Source organism: Mirounga angustirostris, unplaced genomic scaffold, assembly GCF_029215605.1.
Source record: "Mirounga angustirostris isolate CCGP_5_RB_7025 unplaced genomic scaffold, mMirAng1.0.hap1 SCAF_1, whole genome shotgun sequence".
In the NCBI taxonomy this organism is placed as follows: Eukaryota; Metazoa; Chordata; class Mammalia; order Carnivora; family Phocidae; genus Mirounga; species Mirounga angustirostris.
In genome coordinates this window covers 193,357,891-193,382,519 of record NW_026991709.1, presented here as the reverse complement: position 1 = coordinate 193,382,519, position 24,629 = coordinate 193,357,891, and the positions used below count along the sequence as shown (strand labels likewise).

Here is a 24,629-nt window from a genome sequence, read left to right as displayed (position 1 = left end):
CTGTGGAAAATTTTCTTCGAGTCTTTTCTTTCTAAAGCCCCATATACCTCTTCTCCTGGGGTAAAGTTCTGAGAACTGTGCTCAATTAATTTGTTCTTCTTTACACCTACTCCTGTGTCTCTGCAGCTCGTGCTTGAGCCCTGGGTCGCCAAACCAAACACAGTCACCCCCCGGCCACTACCCGCCCCCTCCCCTCCTCGGACAGAGAGATTGAGAGGATTTTGATTTTGTCATACAGATACTCTGTGCCCGAGTCTGTTTTCATACTCTGGTTAAACGCTTGCTTGGGAATGACAGACCTGTTAATCTCCTGCTTCTCCCTTCCCTTTAATCTCTTGGCTTGGCCCAGATGGCATGGCCTTGGGGGCCTGGAAGTGCATGCTGCCTGTGCACCAGGAAAGGTGAGGCTCATGTTCTGATGTGGAGAGCAAGCCACCATTAGCAGAACGAGCTGTCATTATATACTTACGCATAAAACCCAAGGCGATCAGTGAATCTCTGGGGGAGAGCTTCCTTAATGAGCTCTAACACAGGAGGAAGAGCTGTAGGCTCACGATGGAACCAGAAGCGTGACCACCAGCTTGTAATGTGGGTGCTTTGAAGGGTCAGGGAAGCTGTTGCAGCTCTGGGGTGCAGGCAAGAGAGACAGACTCACCAGGGACTCTGGGGAAGCGCATCTGACCTGGATAACACAGGACCCAGGAGAAGGAGGGTGCTTCCCAGAGAGACCGGGGAGCTGATCACCATTCCCAGAAAACTATTTCCAGCTTGAAGAGGTTTGACCTTTAGTTTTATCAACCCCACTGTGGTAAAAGCTGCTTTAACGTCCGCTGCATTATCACACTTGCATCCGATAGGGAGAAATAAAGACATTTCATTGAGGTTTTAATTTGCTCTCCCTTGACGCTGTTCAGTTGAACATTGGCACATGTGATTTTTTTTACTGACTACATAATATGCTAACATATGGGCACACCCAAAGTTGTTTGGGAATATTCCTCGGCCAGGACATTTTCATTTCTCCAGATGCTCATTGCTATAATCCAGGTAGTGGCAAAATTGAGGGCTATTTGGCCAGCTTTGAGCAGCATTGTCGATCTTGCCCATCCTGGCCTGGTGGGGACTGGGAGTTTCGTCACTCCCCCATCATTCTGGTCTCTGCTCTGGGTACCTCTGCCATCTTGTCTTGTAAGCTGGCCCCTGGGGCAGCGGTGCCACTGACTTACCATAGGGTTTGGGGCAAGTTGCTCCCCTTCTCAAACCCCCAATGGAAAAGTGACATTTCTAGACTGTTCTGGTCTCACGGTGCTGTATTCTAACCCCACAGTCTGTTGAAAAGGCACAAAACCCCCTTTCCTCCTATGGCAACGAGGACAGAAACCCCCTTCCTGTCAGCCTCAGTTCGCAGAACCTCGAGCCTGTAGGAGAGCCTACCGGAAAGTTAAAACCTAAGACTGTTGCATGGTCAAGTTTAAAACCTTTTCTTTCATTAAAAAAAAAAAAAATCCAGAAATAACAATACATTATTTTTGTATTCATGCTATACAATTGTTATATTAATGCTTTAAATTTGTCCAAATGCTTTCTCTCCTGATTTGGGAAGCAAAACTAACAGCGTGGGCTTAAGGGACAGAGAGACCGTGTGACTATAGGCAGGTTTCTTAACTTTGTGCCTCAGTTTCTCCACTTGTAAAATAGGATTAATAATGGTGCCTTATTTTGAGGGTTTTAAAACCTGTGTCTGGCACATCGTAAAAGCTCAATAGGTGGTATCTATCAGTATTATCTGGGCTTTATAAGACCGTTCAGCACAGTTACACAGTACCTGATGCGATCCCTGGGGTCTGGGAGTCCTCGATCAGAACACTTTTGATGGAATGAATGAAAAGGAGGAAACGGAGCCACAGAGAATTCACAGAACAGGGGTATGTGTCACCGGTAAGACTTGAGTCTTGACACCCTGGGTTATTTCTCTTTACCGTGGGCTGCCTCTTTTTCAGTCTGTGCCCACCCACAGAGGAAAAGAACAGCAGTTTTAACACAGGAGTTGGGGGGAGGTCACAAAGTCCATGAATGGTCCATGAGCAGCCCTTAAAAGCTATGAGATCTATTAAAATAGGAGACATCAGAGGGCATCACAGAGGAAGATGTATTTCTCATGTGGCTCACCGAGTTTGAAAAATGTCGGTTTAGAGCATGGGCATCTGTGTCAAGGAAACTCAAGCTTGAATCCTGATCCCTGAAGCTGTCGAAGGAGGGCTGGCATTGTAAGGGAGGAGGACAGTGGTGATGGTGATGGTGATGGTGATGATGGTGGGGGACAGCTAACATTTACTGGATTCTTAGGGTGGATGAGGCACTCCTCTAAATATCAGCTCATCTACTTCTCCACAGCAACTCTGTGAGATGGATGCTGCCATTAGTTTCATTTTGCAGAGAGGGAAACTGAGGCAGAGAGCGAGTAAGTGATTCTTTCATAAGCTCTGGCTTCAGAGTCCTCTACTACAGTGCCATCCTGCCCCACATGTGGGTGTTCAGTAGGTGTAACCCATCTTCATTAAAACTGAGCAAAAGAGCACAGCTGGACTCGTCATCTGAGCATCTGCCGCCAGAAAGCCTCAGTGACCCTGGCCTTGGAGCCGTCCAGCCCCCCGATGCCGACTGTTCGGTGCTACTGGGAGGTGGGGGCGGGGTGGTACGGACTCACGGAGAAGCTTCCCTAATCTCCGACTCGCCTGGGGAATGTGAGAGGGGAAGGTCCCAAATGGCTTTAGGCAGGCACCAGAAAGAGGAAAAATGAAAACCATGTTAAAGATAAATCGAGCCGTTCTTAAAAGTTAGAAAGTAGACTTAATTAGGACCAGCTCTCCCCATCCCAAACCACAAAAGTTAAAATGGGAAAATATTTCCAGAAATGCCCATTATGTGTTGTTAAAAAATATCTAGAGTAAAATATATGTTTTATTTTATACATGCCTCCAGCTAAAAATTATGCTTTTTACTCTCTCTCTATCGCAGAAGATGGGAATGTGAACCCAAATCTAGACAGCCTCGAATCAAATTTAGGTTGCTTGCTAGCACTGCAGTTTTCTATCGGCCAGGTCTTCATCAAGCTCCTCAAAGGAGAGAAGAGGGGAGAGGATTAAAAAAAAAAAAAAAAAAAAGCCATGGGGCCAGGAAAGAGCGGTTCCCGACAGGCTGTGGCATGTCAGAATTTGCTCCTCTCCCATTCAATGGCATCCCCCTCGTCTCCCATTGCTGCCCACGATGGCACATCTCTCATCACTGCGTCTGCGGTCCTTCTCTGAACCCACAGAAGGGCCGCACATAATTAGAAGAGGTCAGCCAGGGGCGGGGGGAGGGTGCGAGGCTCAGTGTCCCTAGATGGAACTTCTGAAACTCAGATACCGGGTCGCCCTGTTCACTGCCTGTCACTGTAAGCGAGACTATTAACTTGCTCAGGTTTCTCTGGGAGCATCTGAAGATGCTTCATGCTATAGAAAGTGAGTCCCTGTCTTCTAAGTGGTTGTTCTTAAAAAAAAAAAAAGAAGAAAAGAAAAGAAAAACCTACTGTGTAGGAAAACAACTTTGACTTATGTTTTGAAAAATGATTTCTTCATGACAAACTAATACCCTTTCTGAAAATGTAACTTGTCCCCAGAGACATTCTTGCTTCTTGAGTGTTTTCGCACTTGTGGGGGCTCGCTTCTCGGACTCTCAGGCTTCATCCACATCATCGGGGCTGCCCGAGGGTCACATGAGCACCCCAAATGAATGTTGAAAGTCATTTATTGTCGTTAGCCTCTCTCCTCCGGTACGGCAGCAGCTGGATGTTTATTCTCCAGAAGCCCTGTTTCAGAGGGCTGAGTGTAGGATGCTGACTTAGTACCAGAGCGCCCACAATTTGGTGGGGACACAGCCCAGCCCTGTCATACCTCTGCTTTGCACAAACCACCATATGTGCTCCCAAGCTGAAGAATTCAAGATGTCCAGATGACATGCAACATGGGGAAGAGCTAATACCAAATTTTCTTTTATCATTTTAGTTAAGAAATGCCATGGTAAACAGGAAGACTGGGAAGTTCTCCATGGAGGTGAAGAAGACAGTGGACAAAGGGGTACATTTTTTCTCAAACATTCTTACCGCTTAATTTAAAACAAACCACTGTGAAAAATTAGCTTTGAAAGCTCTATCTGGAATAAATATCTTTCGCTGAGATCATTTTTCTCTTGTCTTTACTTATCTCAAACAAGATTCATGTAGTACTGTTAACCTGATCATAGTGTGTCCATTTATTTTTATTTATTTCTGAAAGCTTCACCTAGCAGACTAACCATGTTTTCTTCTCTCTACGACTTTTTTTTTTTCAATCTAGAAACGGGTTTTGGTGATGACAAATGACTACTATTATACAGACATCAAGGGTACTCCTTTCAGGTAGAGCTGACCATAATACATGGACATTCCATCAGATCCATCAGTTGTGTTTGTACAAAACCTGCTGACGCTCTCAGAGCTCATCATCTGAAGATAACCAAACACCCTGCCAAAAGGCTGGAAAGAGTGAGGAAGGGGCTTTTCCCAGGCTGCGTTTTTTCTGTTTTCCAGAAGGGGGAAGATGGTTCAGGCTCACCTAGGAGAATTCACTCGATTTGTCATGGCTTTGCATCTCATTATCAAGCAAATCAGCTTTGGGGGTTCCAGCTGAGGGTGGAGAGACGAGTTCAGAGGGTTGCCAGGTCCTTAAACCATCTAGCTAACTTGCTGCCCAGTGAGCTCCATTTCACCTTTTATTTCCATGATCAAAAAACGAGCCTTCGCACTAGGAGGTAGCATATCCATCCCTCCATGTTGTGCTTCCGTTTTAATTTCTCTGAACTGTACTTCTGTGCTTGTCTACCTTGAATCCTGTTATTTCTCTGTAACCGTCCTGAAAAATGGCTTGACCCCGTTGCCTGCTTTCAGACGCTCATGTGGCATTCTAGAGTCTCCTGCTACGATGACCTTAACTTCTCTAAGAAGTCATTCCCGTGGGGCTGCTTCACGTTCCTGAACCGGGGCCTCGCAGAGCTAAGGAGAGAAAGAATTTACTGACTCTAGATGAATCTGAAAAATAAATTATGGCATTGTGCTGTCATAGACCGCCAGGGATCATGAGTTTGATGCCATTTGGAAGCAGAGCAATCGAGGGGACACATGACCGCTAAGCGGGTTTGCCAGATGAAGAGACTGTGTTTTCAAAATATATTCTATTCCTTTAGAAAGGAGTTTAAATCAAGCCTGGGAGAGGGGGGAGCATCTATTAGACTAGGGAGAGGGTCGGGCCCAGAAGCCCACAACATAATAACGTGGCTCCGCACTGGTGTAGTGGACGTTTTCATTTTCGTCCTTGAGAGGGGGGGTCATTTTCCCTAGTCGTAAGCTCTAGGGTCTGGAAAGACCCATGTGTGGCTGAATGGAGGGCAGGAGTGTGTCAGGTAGTGGTGAAGAGCAGGGCGCAGGGCTCTCGGGAGGGCCTCCGAGAGTAGGGTGAGCAGTTTGCCACGTCTTTGAAAACGCTCACGAGCAGCCCATGGCTGCCATCCTTCCGGTCAGAAATTGCTTTGAAGCAACTGATTGAACCTAAGGAAGACCAACACCAACGATAAGCAGTGGGGCTTTGAAAGTAAACTGTTGGAAAAAATTGTCTACAGAACATGAAATGGAAATGTGAACGTGGAAAATAAAAAGTGAACCCCCAAGTCTATTCCGGTCGATGCCATGGGTTTCAAGGTCTGCTTTGTTTCTCTGCACAGCTTAGGTGTGGCACTCTCCAGAGGTCACGGGAAGTACTTCTTCCGAGGGAATGTAACCATCGAAGAAGGTAAGATGCTCTCTTGACCTGTCTTATCCTTCAGTCTTGGGCATTTCACTCAATTGATTGTCCACTTGGCGTGAGCTTGCCTTCCAAATGGTGGGACCCCCAACTCGTGGTGGCCTTTCTTATGATTTCATTTCTTTCTATTCTGCTTTAATCCACAAAACTGTTGAGCCAACTCAGAGGATCATCCACCAACTATATTCTCCCCATACATAAAAATCACTACCAAGAAAAATACAAAGTAGTGTAAAAATTCAAGCCCAGGGGAAATACAATGAAAACAAAGGTATGCAAGCCCGTCTCCTACACAGTTGAGCCCACAAATCTTGTTTGGGCTTCAAGCAGTTCAAGTCCAAGGGGAAATATGATCATTTAGATGATATACATAGGTCAGAAGGAATAAGGAGCATTTTGAGATTCCCAAATCCTCTTGTCTTCATAAAGCTCAGGCACACTTAAACTCCCAGCAAATGGTAGCCATTGTTACAGCACTTAAAACCTTAAAAGCACTGTCGTATGTGCACCGACCATCCTTTACCATGAGCCAGTAAGTCAGTACCTCAGAGAAGGAGCCTTCCCCAGTATCACCGGCTCACAGGGAGGGGTGAAGCTGACCTCTGAAAGTCTCCACTCCCCAAGTGGCCCCAGGAAGTCACTCACCCAATCTGGATGTTAGATTTTGCATCTCCACCGAGAAGAAGCAGGACCAGACCAGTGCTCTTTCTGAGTGTCCCCAGAAAGTATGGCCAAGAGCTGGAAGGTCCGTTATGAGCCAGTTTTAGTTAGTTAGAGCTGGATACAAGTGCACGTGGTGAACTTCCAGAAGCTGGACCACCTAGGGGCTCACCCTGATGATGTAGTGGAGAACGAAGAGATCGGCTGTCCCTGAGATGCCAAATTCCACAGCCAGCTTCCTGGGGTACTGTGTGCATTGTTTTACAGGTGTTAGTATTTGTCTCCCAAATAATCGTAAGGTCTTAAGAACAAGGAAGGAGATTGAAAGGTTTCCTTGTGCCCACTAATCAGTCATGTGGTATCTCTTCCCAGAGACCAGAAAGAGGGAACAGGCAGCTTTGTGACTTGGGCAAGATACTCAACAAGATGTGTTCTCAGAAATCTTTTTTTTTTAACTTCTAGAATTTTCTGGATGAATGATCCATGTGTAGCTCATATGAGCCATGTGTAGCTCTGTAGATATCACCATGAAGCCAGAAAATTCATGTCTGAGCTATTTGAGGTCAAGCTGAGGAAACAGCTCATGGTCAGAACAATAGAAAGATTATTAGTGGATTATTGGCCTCTCATGTTTCCATTCCCTTAGCCAATCCTCAATACATAGGCCTGCCTCTTTCTTTCTGTTTCTGTCTCTGTCTCTGTCTCTGTCTCTCTCTCTCTCTCACACACACACACACACACACACAGAGTTGTTCTGCATTGTCTTTTGGGTCATTTCTTCAGTCATGTCTTTTCCCTGTGTGTTCCGTAGCTGTTAGGCTGAGAGGTCACAGAGAGAATTTCAGAACTAACTGCAATCACCATGCTAGAAATTAGTTTGAATCCCAGCGAGGGGAAGAGTCTCTGGTTATCCATACAAATGAGGTCAGATCTTCCTCTCTCTGTTGGTCCTCTGTCAATAAGAGGGCTTACAATCCTGCCAACTTTGAAGAGCTGAGCCTGAGAAAGCTGCTTCCCCTTGGACTAACTAGTCCTGTCATCGTAAGGGCCACGGCACGATCACTGTTCTGCTCTGTTCTTGGAGAAGGTAGGCTTTCCTGGAGATGGCAACCATACTTCTGTAGGATCTTCTGTAAGGAATGCTGCCCCACAGAGTGTGGGAATTTTCAACATGTTTTGCTGTTGTCATCTATTACAAAGATGGTCAACAGGTAGACATTGCTCACAATGTAAGGAGTTTCTACTAAGGCTGAAGGTATGGGCTACAGTTCTACTTGCTGAAATTGTTTCTCTTCTGAATCTCCTTGACATTTTGTATCATACATATATATGTCATATATATAGTGGTATATATATGTGTGTGTGTATGATGTGTATATATGTATATACCATTACATATATAAATATATATACATATATGATTACATATATATATATATATATATATAAAGAGAGAGAGAGAGGGCACAATAGTTGTTCAATAAATTGGAGCTTATGTCATTTTAGTCTGTGTTTTCTGCATATATAGTCTGCATAGTAGATGTGGTTGTGTCAGGAGGACTAAAATCAGAGGTGAGCGATTTAGAGAACAATTCAATTTCCTCGGTGCCCTGGGAACTCAGAGAGGAAACGATCAGAAAGATCTCCCCTCTAGGAATTCATCTACAGGGCCTATGAAACAGAGCCAGAGAGGGCTTTGTGGATGAGAACAGACACTAGGGAAATTGGTAGAGTTGACATAATTAACCCAATATTCCAGGAAGGTGAGACCCCACCTTAGGGTCTTTGCATTGATTATTCCTTCTGCAGAGCACTCTCTCCCAGTTATCTACATGGCTCTGTCTCTCACCTCCTTCAGGTCTTTGCTTAAAAGTCATTTTCTCAGTGAAGCCTTCCCTGACTATACTACTTAAAATTGAAACTCTTCCTCCTTTATTTCCCATCTCTGGCTTGGCTCTTTTCCTTCATAGCCCTCATCACTAACTGATATGCTATGTATTTTAATTTTATTTGTTTGTCTCTTCCCACCACTAGAAAACAAATACCATGAGGGCAGTGATTTTGTTTTGTTCACAGCTATATTATCAGGGCCTAGAATAGTATCCAGCACACGGTTGATGCCAGGAAGGAAGGAAGGAAGGAAGGGAGCAGACAGGGAGAAAGGGAAGAAAGGATGGATGGAGGCGTGCAGAGATGGCTCCACAGATTATCCTAGGGACTCATCACTGTCCCACTTAACCCTCTCATGGATCCATGAGTTAGGCTCTATCATCCACATCTTCTGACTAATAGAATTTAAAGAGTTGAAATGACACCCCCAAAATCATTCTACCAGTGGGTGTTGGAGCCAGGAAATGACACTTGGGTCCCACATGACGATATTCTATCTAATATAGTCCCTACTTTCTATAAAATCAAGCAAGAGTGTGCGATATTAGGTCTAGTATTTTGCTATTTATTTTATGCATTTGTATTTGAGGAGGAAACTGGCATCCTGAGTGCAGTATAATACTATTGGCCGTTTGGGAAACTCTGACCCCTCAAACAGGCTATAAGCGTCATCTGAGTTCCTGAGGTCATCACTCAGAAGTGTGTGTCTGCTGATGAGCCTTCAAAGTGAGCTCACATGAAGATACAATGAAAAAGAGTGATTTCCCAGAGTTAGAGTGGTCTAGAGCATTCTGTTAAAAACTCCCCAGTTTCCTGCAAACCCCAGTTGTCCCAGCTCCCTTTGTGGACCGATGGCTTGTTTTTACTTAGGATCCTGTAACAACTAGCAATGTTTGCTGGTCAAAACCAGTTGAGTATTGGCAATTTCATATTATTCAACCTATCTTTTTGCCCTCACAACCACCCAGCAGTTGGGACTATGATTATTCCTGTTTTGCACATGAAGAAACTGACATTTGGAAAAGCAGAGTAACCTGCTAGCATCACACCCGAGTTAAGTGGCCCAGCCCAGCTCCCTGAACCGGGGCTCCAGCATCAGTGTTTCCACCATGATACTAAGTTCATCTCCAGGACTCACTGGTGCATTGTTTGTCTCCATGGAGTTCAGGCTTTCCTGGGATACTCAACCTGGGAAGCCACCAGTGGTGGCCGAGGGAGATGGAAGTGGGGAGAGGGCTCTGCATCATTTTCTTTGTTCCGAGTCCCCCCTTCAGAGGCAGATATCATTGGGGTTGATGCCTACCCGTCATCATTCAATGGCCCTGCCCTCAAACACTTGAATCACATGAGAGGACGAGGGGTGTCAGTGCCCCACGCAGGTGGTCCTTACTCATTAACCCCTTCTCCTTGACCTCCAGGCCTGCACGACTTAGAGCACCCTGATGTGTCCTTGGCAGATGAATGGTAAGAATTAAACCACCCTTCATCAGCATGGGTATCTGTTGCCCTCTTTGATTTCGAGTCCTCTGTACTCCCTTCCAACCTCTCCCAGTTCAAAGGCAAAGGAAGGCGATGCTACAAATCCTCACACGTTCTTGGTTTGGCCCCTGTCATGGTCTTAGGTCCTACTGCAACACTGACCTACACCCGGAACACCGTCATCTGTCTCAGCTAGAAGCTATTAAGCTCTACCTCAAAGGCAAAGAACCTCTGCTCCAATGTGAGTGGGCTTTCAACCTGTCCTGTCTGTGTATGTGGCTGTAGTTGGGGCGGGGATGGGGGAGACGCAAAACCACACTTCCCCTCAGCTTTCAGAGGAAGCTTTGCTTTCGGCAGAGGTGATCAGTCCCATCAGATCCAGCCAAATGTCTGCTTCCTGTAGGAACAGGAGGAAGAGTGTGGGCCACTGAAAGTCACGCAGAATCCCCAATCCCAGTCTAATCCTTCACATTGGATTTGTCTCCCTACTGGACCATTTAAGTCAAGCACCTGAGTAGCCTGGAAATGTTATCTCTGGGCAGGGACTGTGACTATCTGCTCCCTTATTTTACAAATGAGAGACAAGGGCAGGAGATAGGACTTGTCTCATCTCAGGCCATACTCTAGGTCTGGTTCTCTCCGGAGTGGGATCATCACTGTGATGTGTTGCCTCATGTCGTATACATGCTATTGCCCGTCTTCCTACCACGGGCCCTTGAGGGAGCTCACTGGGTCAGGAATGGTCCGTGGCTGGTGCAGGGGGGGCAGGGAGAGAGCAATGGGCCTGATGCTGACCAAGCACGTGAGCAGTCCCTGGACGGGCATATGAGTTCCAGTAGCTAGTCTGGCAGGGAGAGATTCACCACCAGTGAGCACAGCAGCTGCCCCTCCCCCAGCAGGTACCACTTACTCAGTGATGTGAACAAGTCCTTTACATGTATTATTTCATAGAATTCCCACAGCGCCCTGTGAGAGGTCTAAGGAGGTTCAGCTGGCTTCTCAACTCCATCTCCACAGAACGGATTGACTTTTTGGCACAGGGTCTAGTAGAGAAAAGATCAGACGGACACCACATAAGCCTTACTTTTCATTTCCTTTGACTGAATGGCATATTCAAATAACAAAGGTATAGAGATAATATAAAAAATTTACATTTACCATCCAGCTTTACAGATCTTAATATTTTGCTATATTTCCTTCAAGTACTTTTTAAGGAATGAAACATTATCCATAATGTTGAAGCCCCTGAGTCCCCCCGTACAGTCCCATTTGCCTCCCAAAGAGAATCACTCCCACCTCGAATTGGTTCCTAACCTCCCATGGATCTATATTATTACTCTCCCTATATAGGTATCTGTAAACAGGATGTACCATTATTTTCATTATTTTGTATATTAACATTTATATATGGTATACTATATATATTATCTAGAGTACAATATATGTATTACTCTACAACTTGTGTTTCATTCATTACATTTTGAGATTTATGTGTGTTGATCATTTACCTCTAATGCATTTATTTGAATTACTATACAGTATCCCACTACATAACTCTATCTCAGTGTATCCATTGTCTTTCTGATGATGAGTTGTTTTCAGTGTTTGCTTTTACAGCAAAGTGCCACTGCCTTGTGGGCCACCAGCCAAGGGGAGGAGGTGATAATTAGTTGGCCCCTGTGCAGAGCAATGGGAGGGCTCTGAGATGCCTCTGCTGGACTCATGATATCCCCCTGACTCCTTAGCATCTTCTCCAGAGTGCCAGCAAGAGTCCTTTTGCATAGGAACAGATTCCCTACTTTAAATTGGAAAAACAAAAACAAAAAACACAAAAACCAAAAACCTTTCATTTATTTATTTGGAGGAGAAAGAGAGTGAGCAAGAGAGAGAGAGCACAAGCTGGGGGGAGAGGGAGAAGCAGACTCCCTGCTAAGCAGGGAGCCCCACGCGGGACTCGATCCCAGGACCCTGGGATCATGACCTGAGTTGAAGGCAGATGCTCAACCGACTGGGCCACCCAGGCGCCCCAACAAAAACCCTCTAAATGGAAGGAATCACAAAATAGGAGTCCCAAGACTGTTTAGTTACTACATCCCTTCCTCTTATAAATGACGGGGAGCAGGGCCCTGAAAAATTACAGATTGTGATAGAGGACAGAAATGGGGGTGAACCGAGCAAATTTCTAAGACATGCTGGTCTGTGGCACCAACTGCTAGATGAGAAGAGAAAGCAGAAAACTGAAGAGGGACACACACAAGACTCTCCGCGTATAATCATCTCACTCGAACACTTTGGGGGCCCCCCTATTGCTGGCCTATCAGGTGTCAGAACTGTTCCATATTTTCAGCGGGTAGGAGGTAAATGCATAAAGTGCTACACCGTGGGAGAAAGTAGCCTGCAGTTACTATGGAGTGAGTGAGGCGAGCACCCCTTGTGCCCCCACTGGGACCCCAGCCACAGCCACCTTCTCAAGTCTGCCCCTCCCAATAGGTGATAAAGAATTGATACAAGAAGTCCTATTTGATGCCGTGGTGAGCGCTCCCATTGAAGCCTATTGGACCAGTCTCGCCCTCAACAAATCCGAGTAAGTGTTTGCACGTGTCCCCCTTTCATGGTCATTTCCCCACAAGCCGTCCGAAATATGGTTATGGTTTAAAGAACTAAACTGTTTTAGGAGCTTGGTGTTAAAGTGCTTTAATTTTCCCCAAAGCTCCAAACCACAAGAGCTCGAGCAGATTAGCGGCTCGGGCTTGGGTGGCAAGCTCCTGGGTTTGACATATAATTTGAGTTTTAGCGTTACATGAAATTTGGTGTGCTGAGGTGGGGGGCGCTTCCGAGGGAGGGGGAGGCAGAAGGAGCGCTTAGCTTCTTGCCCTGCCATGGCTCCCTCGGCTTCACAGTCTGGAGGGGACTTGGGATCTGGGCCAGGACAGGTTTTAAGTAGGACAGGGAAGGGAGAGCTCTGTTTCATGAGGGTGTCAGGATATAACCCTGTGGTTTTATTTCTGAAGCAGAGGATGCAGGGAGAGGGGGCTGGGAAATGGTCATTGTTGTCAAAGCTTTCAGCAGCTTGTTACTATTATTTTACTAACTTAAGTAGGTTATTAAAGATTAAAAATAGGAAGTGAAAACATTCCTTTCTCCTTATACCTTCACGTCATACATTATTTAGTTCTCTCTCCTTTTCTGTTCTTTATTAGCTCCATTCCTTCCTTCACCTTCCCTTTTGTATATTCTCTTCTATCCTATCATTCATTCTGTTCTCATTTTCATTCATTCATTCACTCATCAGATACTGATTGAGTGTCTGTTACGTGCTAGGCACTAGAATAGGTGTTGGTGAAATGGAGCTAACTCAATCAAACGTAGACCTTGCCATCATGGTATCTGTGGTGTGTAGTATGACAGATTATTAAGAATTGTGATAACTACTTTGAAAGAAGTGTAAGGACATGTAGAGTGTGACAAGACCTAGAGTGGAGGTGGAAGGCAGAAGGTTTTTCTGGGCAGAAACTAGTTCAAGTGTTAGGGAGCATTCTAAGGAAAATGGAACAACATGTGCAAAGGTCCTGAGGTGCAACAGTATTTGACACATTTGAGGCATTTAAAGGCCAGCAGAACTGAAATATAGAAGGTAGACTAGAAGATGTTGGGAGATGAGGCTGTAGAGGGGCCAGATGGCTCAGGCCCTTGGGAGTCAGGTGAGGGACCCTGGATTCTATACTATGAGTGTTATAGAGTCATTGAACGATTTTAAGAAGGACATTTTAAGATTTTAAGAAGGATATGATCATACTTGCATTGTTAAACAATATCCCTCTACTGTGTGAAGAATAGAGTTTAATGGCGTAAGAATAATAATAAAGTCTCCTACAGCATTCCAAGGGATTTGCCACTTGGACCAAGACAGTGGCACAGGGAGGAAAGATCTTCTTGTGGCATGCTTCAGAAGTGAGACCTCCCCCCACCCACCCCAACCCTGGATTTGATGATGGGTCTGCTGAGTGAGGGGAGGAAGGCTGAGCTGTCAAGGATCATTTACAACACAAATACCTGTATAGATAGTGGTGCCATTTCCTAGGACAGGAGACAATGAAAGAAGACCAGGTTTGGGATGCCCGGGCACGTCCAGAGTTCTCTTCTAGACATTTTAAGCTCAAGTCTCCCAAGTGGAGATGTAAGGTAGGCAGTTTAACCCAGGAGTCTGGAACCCCAAAGAGAGATTTACCATTCTCATTATACTTGGGGCTGTCCTTGGACTGCTTACATTCATGGTTCTTATTCCCTGGGAAGGTTGGGGAAGAGTCAAAACCTTTCCTGCAATTGCATTCTCTGGTGGGTGTGGAAATGTTTCTATTAAGCTCTCATGAACCTCAAAATCCTGTGCAAAGATTGCTGATTCACTCCTAACACATGCTGAAGATTTCCAAAATGGTAGCTTGCTTTGTAGTCCACATCTGTAACTGATTGGGCAGCCCGGCTTTCCAATTTGGGTAGGCTGCAAGCAGAAACAAATGCATAGTGCTGGTTTTTATTCACCCCTTAAATACTTAAAGGTAGTGTTGGCCACTTTGACTACCATCGAAGATCAAGTAACCAAATTATCTTATATCGAAGATGACATGGCTAGTGTTTCAAACCCAGTTGCTACTAGCATTTAGGGAAGGGAAGCAAATTCAAGGAACCGTATTCTCTTCATACTTTTATTGTAGAATGAAATTACGTATTTGTGGAGAAAGACCATTTGCTTTTTTGTGAAGAGGTAGGCACTGTGAATATCCCGAACATGCCCAAACATACAAAATTTGCCTTGAAAGTTGAAGAAAATACCTGTAGTGAATTTTAAAATAAGTTTTCTTTGCTGAGGCCATTCTTAGGGGTCCTGTGCCTCGTATCCTGCAGGGCCATTCGAAGAAACCATTTTTTTTACTCATCTCTTTGGGGATGGTGGTAAGAATAGGGCCTATGCTCTGGTAGAAGTTACAAGATGGTGACTTCAAATGGTGTAGAATTCAGGTCCTAGACATTTCTAGGTTGTAGGACCCTGCAGATTTGATTCAGTGGCTCAGTTGCTATTGTCCCTAATGACAGATTCCACTAAGAAGAATGGATTTGTTAGGTCAATGCAAAAAGCTACCTCTAAGGATTTTCTTCCTCTCCTTAAAGTCATTCCCATTCCAGCCTACTGTCCTGAGTTTGCACTCAGAACCCTGAGATAAGCTGTGTTTATTTAGCATGGGGGTGCATTCTCTCATGGTGCTTTGGAGTTCTTGGAACTCAATGGAGTTCTTAGTTTTTCTTGCAAGAATTACCACAGAACTTTCCTAAGGGGTGAGTTTGCATTCTGTGCTTGGTGCCTGTGTGCATCTGTGTATGTGTGTGTGTTTCTATAATTTCTTTTAAAACTCCAGGTTTCAAAACTGCTATTTCATAAAACATTCTGTGAGTCTTCAAATGCAAAAGCCATTATCTGCTTACTGTCTGGAAGCATCCCCCTGTTGTCTGCTGCTGTGTTTCAGGAATTCTGACAAGGGCGTGGAGGTTGCCTTCCTTGGCACTCGTACTGGCCTCTCGAGGATCAACCTGTTTGTTGGGGCTGAGCAGCTCACCAATCAGTAAGTAGGAAGGCTCCTCTGCAGGGGCCCCGGGAGCCCCTGGAATGGGAAATTCAAAGGGCTGCTTGAGTTTCTTGATTCTACAACCGGTAGAAACAAAATTCAGGCCACCCCAGGCCGGCTGACATTGTTCCCCTCCGTTTTACCACGGGGGGCCCCAGCGTGTATGTTCACCTGCCTGTTGGCCTTTCCACAACCCTTTGTTCTTCATGCTCGCTGGCTTCTGTCCACCGTCCTGGAGTTCTCTCCCGGGCTGGTGAGTCATTGCAGAATCTGGCGATGGTGTGGCTGCGGGGGGAGCAGCCAGAGGAGGGCTCCTGACAAATGGCTTCAGGGCATCCAGCTGCTCTGCAGAGGAATTCCTGCCTGTCCAGGAATCAAGTCTGTTGTTTATTTGTTTGTGTATGCTTTCTTAAACCTCGGTGCCTCTGCGCTGAGCCTGAGGGCCTGCAGAGCCCCAGGCAGTCTGGTGGTACTTGGGTTGGACAACGTTTCCTTGTGCTTCCAAAGAGACCCAGATGCACAGTGGGCAGGGCGTCGCCGAGTCCAGTACCCAGATGCCCTTAAAACCACCGCTCAGCCTCTGTGTCTTCATCGAGCAATAGGGCAATAGGGTCTTACTGCTTCAAACTGGTGTTGGAGCAGAGCTGGAGGGAGCCTGGGAAGTCTTTTCTGACCCCATTAATGTTTCTCGGTTTGGGTTTTTTTTTTTTTTTTTTTCCTCTCAAGTAAGAGGCATTTTTAGGCCAGGGATAAATCTAGTCCGAGATTCAGAAAGCTTGCCAAGTATGTGTGGGAGGGTTCAGACATTACTGTAGGACCTCACACACCCTGACCTATAGATACTTGGGGGTGAATAACCAAGCCACAGGCTGGCCACCAATCTGAAAGGGGTTGGCCCCACGGAGACCCGAGAAGGAGATGCTCCTGTCCCAGCAAGCCCCATTCAGCAGTTCTCTTGCCTCTTAGCTGAGGCCCCGACTCCAGCCATTTGGTATTATAAAACCAAGTCTGGTAAATGGCATGTAAATAGATTTTTAGATGGTTTGTGACCTGGCTTTCAATTCCTACTCAAAGACTCTTTCTCAGCATCTCAGATTTGTCATTTAGGAAGTCGGCTACAGTTGTGACTTGATTTTTTCCAAGCCCTCTTTAGCCTTTTAGCTCAGCCCAAATGTTTTTTCAGAGGGCAAGTTCCTAGAAAGACTAGAAGTGTCGAGATACACATCACCTTCTCCTTTTGGGACCTAGAGAGACAGAAGGAGACACAGAAACTGACTTTCTCATGCTCAAGAGAAAGGCTGTTGTTTATCTTGAGATTAAAACAGATAAACTCAGAAGAACAACCACCACAACAAAACAAACAGTGCACCTTGCTAGTGTGTCCTGTAGGTCACATTCAGGACTGCTGGGCAGAGCACCTGGCTCAGCCCACTGGTTTGCATCTGAGAAATGGCAGTGGTGATCTCCCTGCGTTCTTGTGAGGATCAAAAAAACTATGGATGTAAAACCACGTTGAGAAGCTAAAAATATCTGTAAGTACAGGTTAGCTCAGCTCCCTGTGACACTGTGAGTGTGACAGTGCTGTGACCCAGAGTGAGTAGTCATTGGGTATCCGGATGGATGAGATAATTCTTCTGTCTTCAAGAAACTCATAACATTGATTCATATGGAGGTACCTTGTGGCATATTGTACCTCTATACATTCATATATATTCATATAGAGGCACATAGAATTGACTTCTCTTGTCTTAGTCTTGTACCTGTCTACCCCTTCAAGCAAATGGCATTTTTTAAAGATCTATTTATTTATTTATTTGACAGAGAGAGAGTGCCAGCATGGGGGAGGGGGAGAGAGGGGCACCGGGAGAGGGAGAGAGAGAATCTCAAGCAGACTCCCCCTGAGCGCAGAGCCCGACTAGGGACTCAATCTCACCACCCTGAGATCATGACCTGAGCCAAAGTCGAGAGTTGGACACTTAACCAACTGTGCCACCCAAATGGCAAATGACATTTGTTAAGACCCAACTATTCAGATATACTCTTAGCCAGGGCTAGAAAGCTTTTAGATTTTCTGTGTTTTCAAAGAAGGCATATAAGGAAGAGTGCAAAGTACCGGGGAAAGGACTAGAGAATATGAAGTCCCACCCCATGTACTAGCATCAGCCTCCTACACTCTCTCTATCACCATCTCTATCACCTGATTTTAGAAGCACATTGATTCTAGTTCATGGCCTCTGTACCTGCCAATGTCAGCAGTGAATCTTGCGCCTTCAGCCTGGCCTTTTGGAGCATGTGTAGTAGACATATAGAAGAGGTGATATCAGCCTCTGTGGGGGTGATTCTGCTCCCCTCAGAGTTCTAAGTCTAAGAGATGGCTGCTTCATACCTTCCATGTGAACCATAGAGAACGGAAGAAGCTCCTGAGCTCTAAGAATCCCATACACTTGTTGGAGCCATTTTCACTTTATAATGGGGCTCAGAGACTCCGTGACTGACCCAAGTACCTCACCCAAGGTCATTCAACTGTGCTTAAAACCTAGGCCTGTCTCACACAACACCACAACAGCCCCTGGCATCCAGAAGTAGGCTTTCGTCTTCCCCAGAAAGATCTGTCTTCCTGAAGAACATTTTCAGAGATTCTGTAGAATCCGCTCTCTCTTTCTGCTTGCTTCTGAATCACCACTTGGTAGTCGTCAGGAACCCACAAGGTTTCCCGGCAACCAGACCCTCTGCTATTAACACTGAAGCCAATGGAGATCAAGCACTGCAGGCTCCTGCTTGCCGCCCTGGGTGCCAGCACCATCTGGTCCTGGGCAGCAGGCACTGGGCACTCAGTTATGCAGTGTTCCAAGCCGATCACCTGCCGTCCTCAAATGTCCCCGTCAGTCTAAGCTATTATCCCACCTTCTGGGCCTGGAAGAGGGACCGTTAACTGCTGAATGAGAAAGGTGCCTTCCTCCCTGTGGTTATATGCATCCCACCACTGAACAGGACCATCTCAAGTGAAAATGCATGGTTGTGCCATGGTGCGGTGTGGGAGGCAGCTGTCCCTTCCACCTAGGGCTAGGCAGCAGAGTCTCCTTCATACACCTCTCCAAGTCAGGTTTACGAAGAATCTCATATCTAAAGAAAAAAAAATACAAAAGGTCACATTTCAGTATTTGTGAGTCCTGTGGATTTTAGGATCAGGAAACATTACCACTGAATAGATCAGTGCCAGAAGGAGCTTGTCTGTAACATCAAGCCTGGGACTTCCTTCGCCCTGCACTCTGAATAACGCAGAGGTCTGTGCACTGTCTCAGCCCCGCTCATGACTCCACAGTTGGCCTTTTGAATGACAGCAGAGAGCCTTTACATGGGAACGTGGCCATACGGACGAGGAAATTTGAAAGAATTAAGAAATCTTATTTAGAAAAGATATAGCAGACTGCTTTGAATACTTGAGGAGCTCTTATCAGAATATGAGATTTGATTTATCATGTGATCATTAAGCATACGATGAGTGCCTGATGAGTGCCAGGCCCTGGAAATGTCAAGAAAAATAAGGTCTCTGCCCTTAGAGAGGAATTGGGACATAGTAGTATAAGTTAAAAGGAGACATATTTCCATGCTAAGAACTTTAAGGGTGGTCTCCAATGGAATGGGTTTCCTCTAGGAGTGAGCTTTGCATCTTAGGAAGAGATCAAGGGATCGCTGGTTGACCAAACCCTAAAACTACAAATTTCTTTCCTGAATTAGAAGCCAATTCAAGTAGTTTCAAAGAACCAACTAATTGTAACTTAACATATAAATTCAACCATGCTATAACAATGTAGAATATTTGAGTATTTCTCTCCATCATCTGTGTGATCCAACTCCACACTGCAAACTGCTAGATAGAAAATGATGCCATTTCCAGTTCAATGAGTGGCCTCTTCCCTGCATGCACAATGTATCCTGATTGCTCTCCCTTCCTGCAAGCTCTCTGCAGACTGTCAATTAGCCAGCCAGTCATTTCCTCCCCTGAGTCCTACTGTATCAGCCAAGATGAGGCACTTGGGTACTAGAGAGTAAACATGATTCTTTGGAGTTAAGCGAACCAGCAAATACTCACTGGAACTTCAGGATGTGTGAGGCTCTGTGGTGGGAACCAAAATGGGAACAAAAGCTTCTTTCCTCATAGACCTCAGGAGGCTTGGGATGGGGACATGACATAATGCAGATGAGGCCAAGGAAGAAGGCTGTGTGACAGACCAAGGCTGTGGGCCCCAGCATGGGGCAGGGGCTTGCTCAGGTCTCTGTGCATTTGTGTGGTAGGTGGGATGTGATTTTGAAAGGAAGAGATGGGGAGGAGAATGCATGTAGTCTTCAGGGTAGAGAGAAGCACTGTGGGCAGTGGGTGGGAGGCTGGGCAGGGTGAGGGATTTACAGAGGGGCCCGGAGCCATCCTGTTGTCTGGAAAGTAGGTTGGGGAGGCAGGAAGGGAGCAAGGATCTCTACATGGCCAACTGCTACCTCTGTTACACTTCTTCTAAGAAGGATAAAAATCTACTTAAGAAGTTGGTCTTCCCAAGGATATGTGATCACGTGTGAATTGTAAGGCAAGACAGAGCTTTCTGATTTCCTTTGTCTTCAGATATGATTTCTGGAGGCTTTGTTTGTTTGCTTGCTTTAGATGGTAAGATAATCAGTTCACTAGATACACTAGGAAAAATCATTTCCCTCACTGGGAGTCTCACTGCTGGAGTTCTACAAGGTATTTGAGTAATCTGGGGTACATGGTGTTATACAGGTTCTCTCTGCACTGGGAAAGGCAGGTTAGGGTTCTGGAAGCCAACACCATTTTTACCCAACAAAGGCAGTTGGGACACACTGGCATCTGGCTTTTCCTTGCTGAGTGGTGCCAGGATCCTCCCCCTTCTCCTCCTTTCCTCCTCCTCCCCCTTCCCTCCTCCTCCCCCTTCCCCTCTGTCTCTTCCAGTTTTATTGAGAAATAATTGGCATACACCACTGTAAAATTTCAGATGTACAGCATGATGGTTTTGGTTACGTGTATGGTGAAATGATTACAATGGGTTGACTTAACATCTCTCATCTCAAATAGATACAATAAAAAGAACAGGAGAAAAATCCTCCTCATGATGAGAACTCTTAGGATTTAGTCTCTTCACAACTTGACTGTGGGTCCTGCAGCAATGTCAGCTGTAGTCCCCGTGTGGCACATAACAGCCTTAGGACCGGCCAATCTTAGCCTTATACCTTCTCACCACTCTCTTCCGATTTCCCTTGCCCCTACTCCCTGCCTCTGGTGACCACAAGTCTGATCTCTTTTTCTGAGTTTGGTGGGGTTTTTTTGTGTTTGTTTGTTTGTTTGTTTGTTTTTGTTTCTTTGTGTTTAGCTTCCACATTTAAGTGAGATCATACAGTATTTGTCTTTCTGTGTCTGATTATTTCACTTAATGTTTTCAAGTTCCATCCATGTTGTTGCAAATGGTAGGACTTTCTCATTTTTATGGATGAATAATATTCCATTGTGTGTCTAGATACCACCATTTCTCTTTCCATTTGTCCATCGATGGACACTTAGGCTGTTACCCTATCTTGGCTGTTGTAAGTAATGCTGCAGTGAACAGCAAATATCATTTTGAGTTAGTGTTCTCATTTCCTTCATGTATATGCCCAGCAGTGGAATGGCTGGATAAGATGGTAGTCTTATTTTTAACTTTTTGAGGATCTTCCATACTGTTTTCCACAGTGGCTGCTCCAATTTCCATTCCCACCAACAGTGCACGAGTGTTCCCTTTTCTCTACATCTTCGAGAACACTTGCTGTCTCTTGTCTTTTTGATGATGGCCATCCTAACAGGTGTGAGGTGATAGCTCACTGTGCTTTTGATTTGCATTTCCCTAATGACTAGTGATGTTGAGTGTCTTTTTATGTATCTGTTAGCCATTTGTATGTGTTTTTTGGAAAACTGTCTATTCAGGTACGTTGCTCATTTTTAAATTGGGTTATCTGTGGCTTTTTTTTTTTTTTTAAAGATTTTATTTATTTATTTGAGAGAGAGAGAATGAGAGAAAGAGAACACATGAGAGGGGATAGGGTCAGAGGGCAAAGCAGACTCCCTGCCGAGCAGGGAGCCCGGTGCGGGACTCGATCCAGGGACTCCAGGATCGTGACCTGAGCTGAAGGCAGTCGCTTAACCAACTGAGCCACCCAGGTGCCCGGATTCTCTGTGGCTTTTTGACGTGTTCTTATTCCTTTCCATTTCAAGGGACTTCCTGAAAGCTGGAGACAAGGAGAATATTTTTAATGCAGACCATTTCCCCCTCTGGTACCGAAGAGCTGCTGAGCAGATTCCTGGGAGTTTTGTCTACTCCATCCCATTCAGCACAGGTGGGTGTCCTTGTTGGAGGTGGGGGTCCATCTGTCTGGTCCTGCTGACCCAGGCATTGCATGCAGTGTGTAAGGGAGCTGTCTGAATGCTGGAGCAAGACAAGTTCTGTCTTGAGAGCCAGGGCTGAATATTGGCCTAGCAGTGAACCATCCACCTGTTCCATAAGTATAATGGCCCCAAGTAAAATGAAGCTTTTGCTTAACTAAAGTGTGCAAAGAGCATTTTGGGAAGCAGGACTGGTATTTTTTACTGTGTGGAATTTGAATACAAACTTCTCAGTAGATTTTTTTTTTTTAATGTTGTCATGGCCCCACTTAGAGAAAATTCAGGCAGGCATAACATCCTTGCCAGAACCTTCAGTGAGTCAAACTATTTTGGAGGCCCACAATTCCCCTATCAGAAACTAAATTGATTCAAATCCAAAGGTGAAGGCTAAGATATTGTGTAGCCCTGCCTCTTCTAACAAAGGGTTACAGTGACCAAGGAAAAGCACATAGTCAGTGATTTTTCTAGTCCTAAGATTTTATGTTATAAAAAAAATTAAGGTTACCTCCCTCCAAAAAAGAACTGAACACCATCTTATTTCAACTAGGTTTAGAAACAAAACAAACTGAAAATAGTTCTTAATTGCCCTTGGCTTTTTCTTGTTTCACATAGCTGATACTTTTTGGTGCCCATTTTATGTAAGACTCTGACTATGCATTGTAGGAACTTCAGAGGTGAATAAGACCTAGTTCTATAAGCTTGGATCACTTTGGACAGTTCAAACTGTACTTATGTTTTATCTTAGAGCCTCTCAACTTAGTCTTTTGTAAGCATTCCTAAATCAACCCTAATAGAGGTTCTCTGGTGCTTAGTGTCAAAGGCCCCTCCCTGATTCTTAGCATTGCTCATTTCTGTGAATGAAGACATCTTCAGAAAGTGCACGTTCAAAATTTGCAGAAGACATGTTGACAAGAGTTGTCTAAAAGTTAGGTGAATGGGCTCATTAGGAAGAGGGTCATTAATGAAGCTATTCAAGGAAAGGCCAAATGTTATTGTAGAAATTCCCTGAGCAGATGGAATTTTAGAGGAGATTATCACTTAGTTTCTTTTCAAGACTGAGATTCTTTGTACCCACACCCACACACATATGTGTTCTCATGTACAAATGTCCAGGTAACTAAAGCTCTCTCTTTATGTTTGTTTGTATGACACTTTATTGCCCAAAATATCAACTGAGAGACAGTGAACTTTCTCATTCTGCTGCAAACCTATGTCTTCTTTTATCATGCAGTATCACAATACTTTCTCTTTCTTGATCTTCTAAGAAAAAAATTAGAACTTAGCTTGCTGAATTTGGACTGGAAGCATCAAGTTATCCTTTTCCGACAGGATGGATTTTGCTCCGAGCTGGACAGGGAAAAGGAGTGGTAGGAAATAAGAGTTGTGAGCGATCAGCCCTTGTGTAGGTTTCCTTTGTTACTCGTCACCATTTTCCCTACAGAGACTTATGTCTGAGAAAAACAAAGTCTGGTTAATTGAGACTGGTGTAGAACTGGTTTTGGGAAAGTAGGGTTTCATTGAACTTTCAGTGAAATCCTATAATGAAAAAGAATTTACCTTCTTCATGGTAAAGTTAAGGATGAGTTAACATCTTAGGAGATTTTATTCTCCGTTTGGATTCGGAGATGTTAAACATCACCAAGTTCAAGTGTTGTGGTGGGGCTCTCTCTCATTTTTTCTACTGTGTACTGATTACCTGTACCCATTGGCAAAGAAACTGGTTTTTATTACTGCTTAGACTTGAGTCAGGAGAAAATTCTCAATTACTTCGATCATAAGTGTATTCAGATTCAGGTCTGCCTTCTCCCTGTTTCCCAATTCGATTGGATTCCATTCCTTGAAACCGTTTATAAGGCAAGCACTGTACTAACAATTATTAACCAAGGGGGTTTGAAATTTCTGCTCAGTGTCTTTTAATTCATGGGTATTAGAATCATTGTTAGTAATTGAAAATCTCTTAGTGGTAATGCCATATTGTTACCACATTAATAAGAGTTTGGAGTGAGGATTGCATTCCAAGTCTATCCCTGATTGGAATGGTTTTGCTAAGAAAAACTGGGCTTGAAACTAGAACTTTATAAGTCAGTAAAGTCATAACCAACAAATCAGAGCTGAAATTCCCGACGTGTAAAACAATTTCAAAACCTTGTCTCATGTAGCTCTTCATGGCTGTATTCAGAGAGACAATGTAAATATGATCACTGACACGAGTAAACACTGTAATTAGTAACCACAAATCATAAAAAGATGGGTTCCCTCCAATGATGCTTAATAATTTTGATGTGAAGAGGCTGGACACCCCCCCACCCAGTGTGGTGGTCAGAACTCAGTGCACTAGTTCCTTCAACTGAAAGGACTATCTACACAGAACCCATGGCCTCACAGAATTGGCCTACTCTGGGTTCTGGGAACCAAGCACCAGCACCATCTGCTGAGTTGGTGACCGTAGGCCAATATGATTATTCTCTTAACCTGTGCATGTAACTCTTTCTATTTTTGTTGTGATGGTTTCTCTTCTTTCAGGAATAGTCAACAAAAGCAACGTGGTGACAGCAAGTACCTCCATCCAGCTCCTGGATGAACGGAAATCTCCTGTGGTGGCAGGTAAAGGATGGATTTTAATCAATTAATATACATAAGCATGGCATCCATTCATCCGGCCAATCAATTACTTCTATGCAGCGT

The 24,629-nt window shown here is 44.8% G+C and overlaps 1 protein-coding gene across 1 annotated transcript in view; it reads left to right on the top strand.

Annotated features, from left to right (window-relative positions):
- Positions 1–24,629, top strand: part of CACNA2D3 (calcium voltage-gated channel auxiliary subunit alpha2delta 3) — an 858,477-nt gene that overhangs the window by 671,782 nt on the left and 162,066 nt on the right. The window contains exons 19-27 of the mRNA XM_064595053.1: positions 4,047–4,118; positions 4,377–4,438; positions 5,797–5,864; positions 9,845–9,890; positions 10,049–10,146; positions 12,396–12,489; positions 15,425–15,520; positions 21,777–21,898; positions 24,468–24,548. Coding sequence (XP_064451123.1) covers positions 4,047–4,118; positions 4,377–4,438; positions 5,797–5,864; positions 9,845–9,890; positions 10,049–10,146; positions 12,396–12,489; positions 15,425–15,520; positions 21,777–21,898; positions 24,468–24,548 — 739 coding nt within the window. The remainder of the gene's footprint in view (positions 1–4,046; positions 4,119–4,376; positions 4,439–5,796; positions 5,865–9,844; positions 9,891–10,048; positions 10,147–12,395; positions 12,490–15,424; positions 15,521–21,776; positions 21,899–24,467; positions 24,549–24,629) is intronic.